Below are 1,598 nucleotides of genomic sequence, written 5' to 3'. Positions count from 1 at the left end.
TCCACCTTAAACACCACACATTCTTTCTTTTTCCTTTTTATCTCCTCTAGTGTCTCGTTAGCCACTAACACACTGTTCAACAAACCTCTTCCTTCCAAGAAAGCAGACTGTCTGGGATCAATAACTTTGTTTAGTACCCTTTTTAACCTTGAAGAAAGGATTTTAGAGATAATTTTATACACACAACCCACCAAAGAGATCGATCTAAACTCATTCAGTTGTTGTGGATTTGCAACCTTTGGAACAAGGGTAATAAATGAGGCGTTAGAACCTTTCGGCCAACTTCCACCCTCTGCAAACCTTTGTACCGCACTCACAACATCTCCTTTTAAAAAATCCCATCTGAATTTTATAAAGCCAAAGTTAAAACCATCCGGTCCAGGACTTTTGGAACTGTCATAATTCCAGACTGCTTTCTTAACTTCCTCTTCAGAAATACTTCCAACCAACATTACATTGTCCTTCCTAGATATACCCTTAAACCGAACATTATCCAATCTAACCAGAGGACTCCCCCCCCCACTAAATCTGCCATCAAAAAATTCCTTCACTCTATCCTTTACTTTGGTTGGGTCTTCGCACCACTGATCTCCGACCTTGAGGCCATTAATCCCGTTAAACATCCTCCTCCACTTAATGCTTGAATGATAAAATTTTGTATTCAAATCCCCCTGACTTAACCAACTGAATCTTGCTTATTGCTGTAAAATCGCCTCTTGCTTTGCTCGGACTTGCCCCAGGTTAGCTAACATTTGTCTCCTCTCTTCTCTATCTTCCACACTCAACTCCCCCTCGTCATCTTTTCCATCCAGATCTTGGACTCTCTTTTCCAATTCCACTCTTTGTTTATTAACATCTCCAAAGATGTGTTTGTTCCAGTTCCTTATATCAAACTTTAACCTTTTCAATTTCTCCTTTAAAACGTACAAACCGTTTCCCCTGATATCATAGCTTGCCCACTTATTCCTTACAAATTCCTTAAACCAACCGTCTTTTTGCCACACATCAAGACATCTAAACGGTTTTGGACCCCAGTCGATATTTATCTCCTTTAACACTAAAGCACAATGGTCTGAAACCGATCTCCCTTCCGCATACAATTTACTTCCCGGCCACTTCTCTAACCATTCAAGGGAGACTAGAACTCTATCTATTATGCTCTTCACTGTCCCATTAGGTTTGTACCAAGTAAACTTTCTACCCACCAAAGGAATATCAACCAGACTAGACTCCTCAATAAACTTATTAAAGCTTTGTATTTCACTTCCATAATTTACATTATAATTTTGACCTCTTATCTCCCCATCACATCTAATGGAATTAAAATCTCCAGCTACACACCACATTTTTATTCGGTGGTTTTTCCTTATCTCACATATCTCGTCCCAAATACTTCTCTTTTCTCTTAAAGACCCTCCACAGTAAATATTAACTATTATTACTTCCAATGGCTTTCCTACCTTCCATACTCCTTCAATAATTGAATAGTTGTTCCCACATCTAAACCCTTTTAATTCAAAACAGTTTTTCTTCCACATCATGATTATTCCTCCACCATTATTAACTACTCCAACCTCAATCTAGTCGATTTCATTTGA

The 1,598-nt window shown here is 38.5% G+C and overlaps 1 protein-coding gene across 1 annotated transcript; it reads right to left on the bottom strand.

Moving 5' to 3' along the window:
• Window positions 1-695: 695 nt before the first annotated feature.
• Window positions 696-1,346, bottom strand: LOC137838267 (uncharacterized). Its single transcript, XM_068647518.1, has one exon. It carries the CDS (start codon window positions 1,344-1,346, stop codon window positions 696-698), a length of 651 nt encoding a protein of 216 aa, XP_068503619.1.
• Between the last annotated feature and the right edge of the window lie 252 nt (window positions 1,347-1,598).

This window comes from Phaseolus vulgaris, chromosome 4 (assembly GCF_000499845.2).
Source record: "Phaseolus vulgaris cultivar G19833 chromosome 4, P. vulgaris v2.0, whole genome shotgun sequence".
Taxonomy (NCBI): domain Eukaryota; kingdom Viridiplantae; phylum Streptophyta; class Magnoliopsida; order Fabales; family Fabaceae; genus Phaseolus; species Phaseolus vulgaris.
This window is presented reverse-complemented; position numbering and strand designations above follow the sequence as displayed.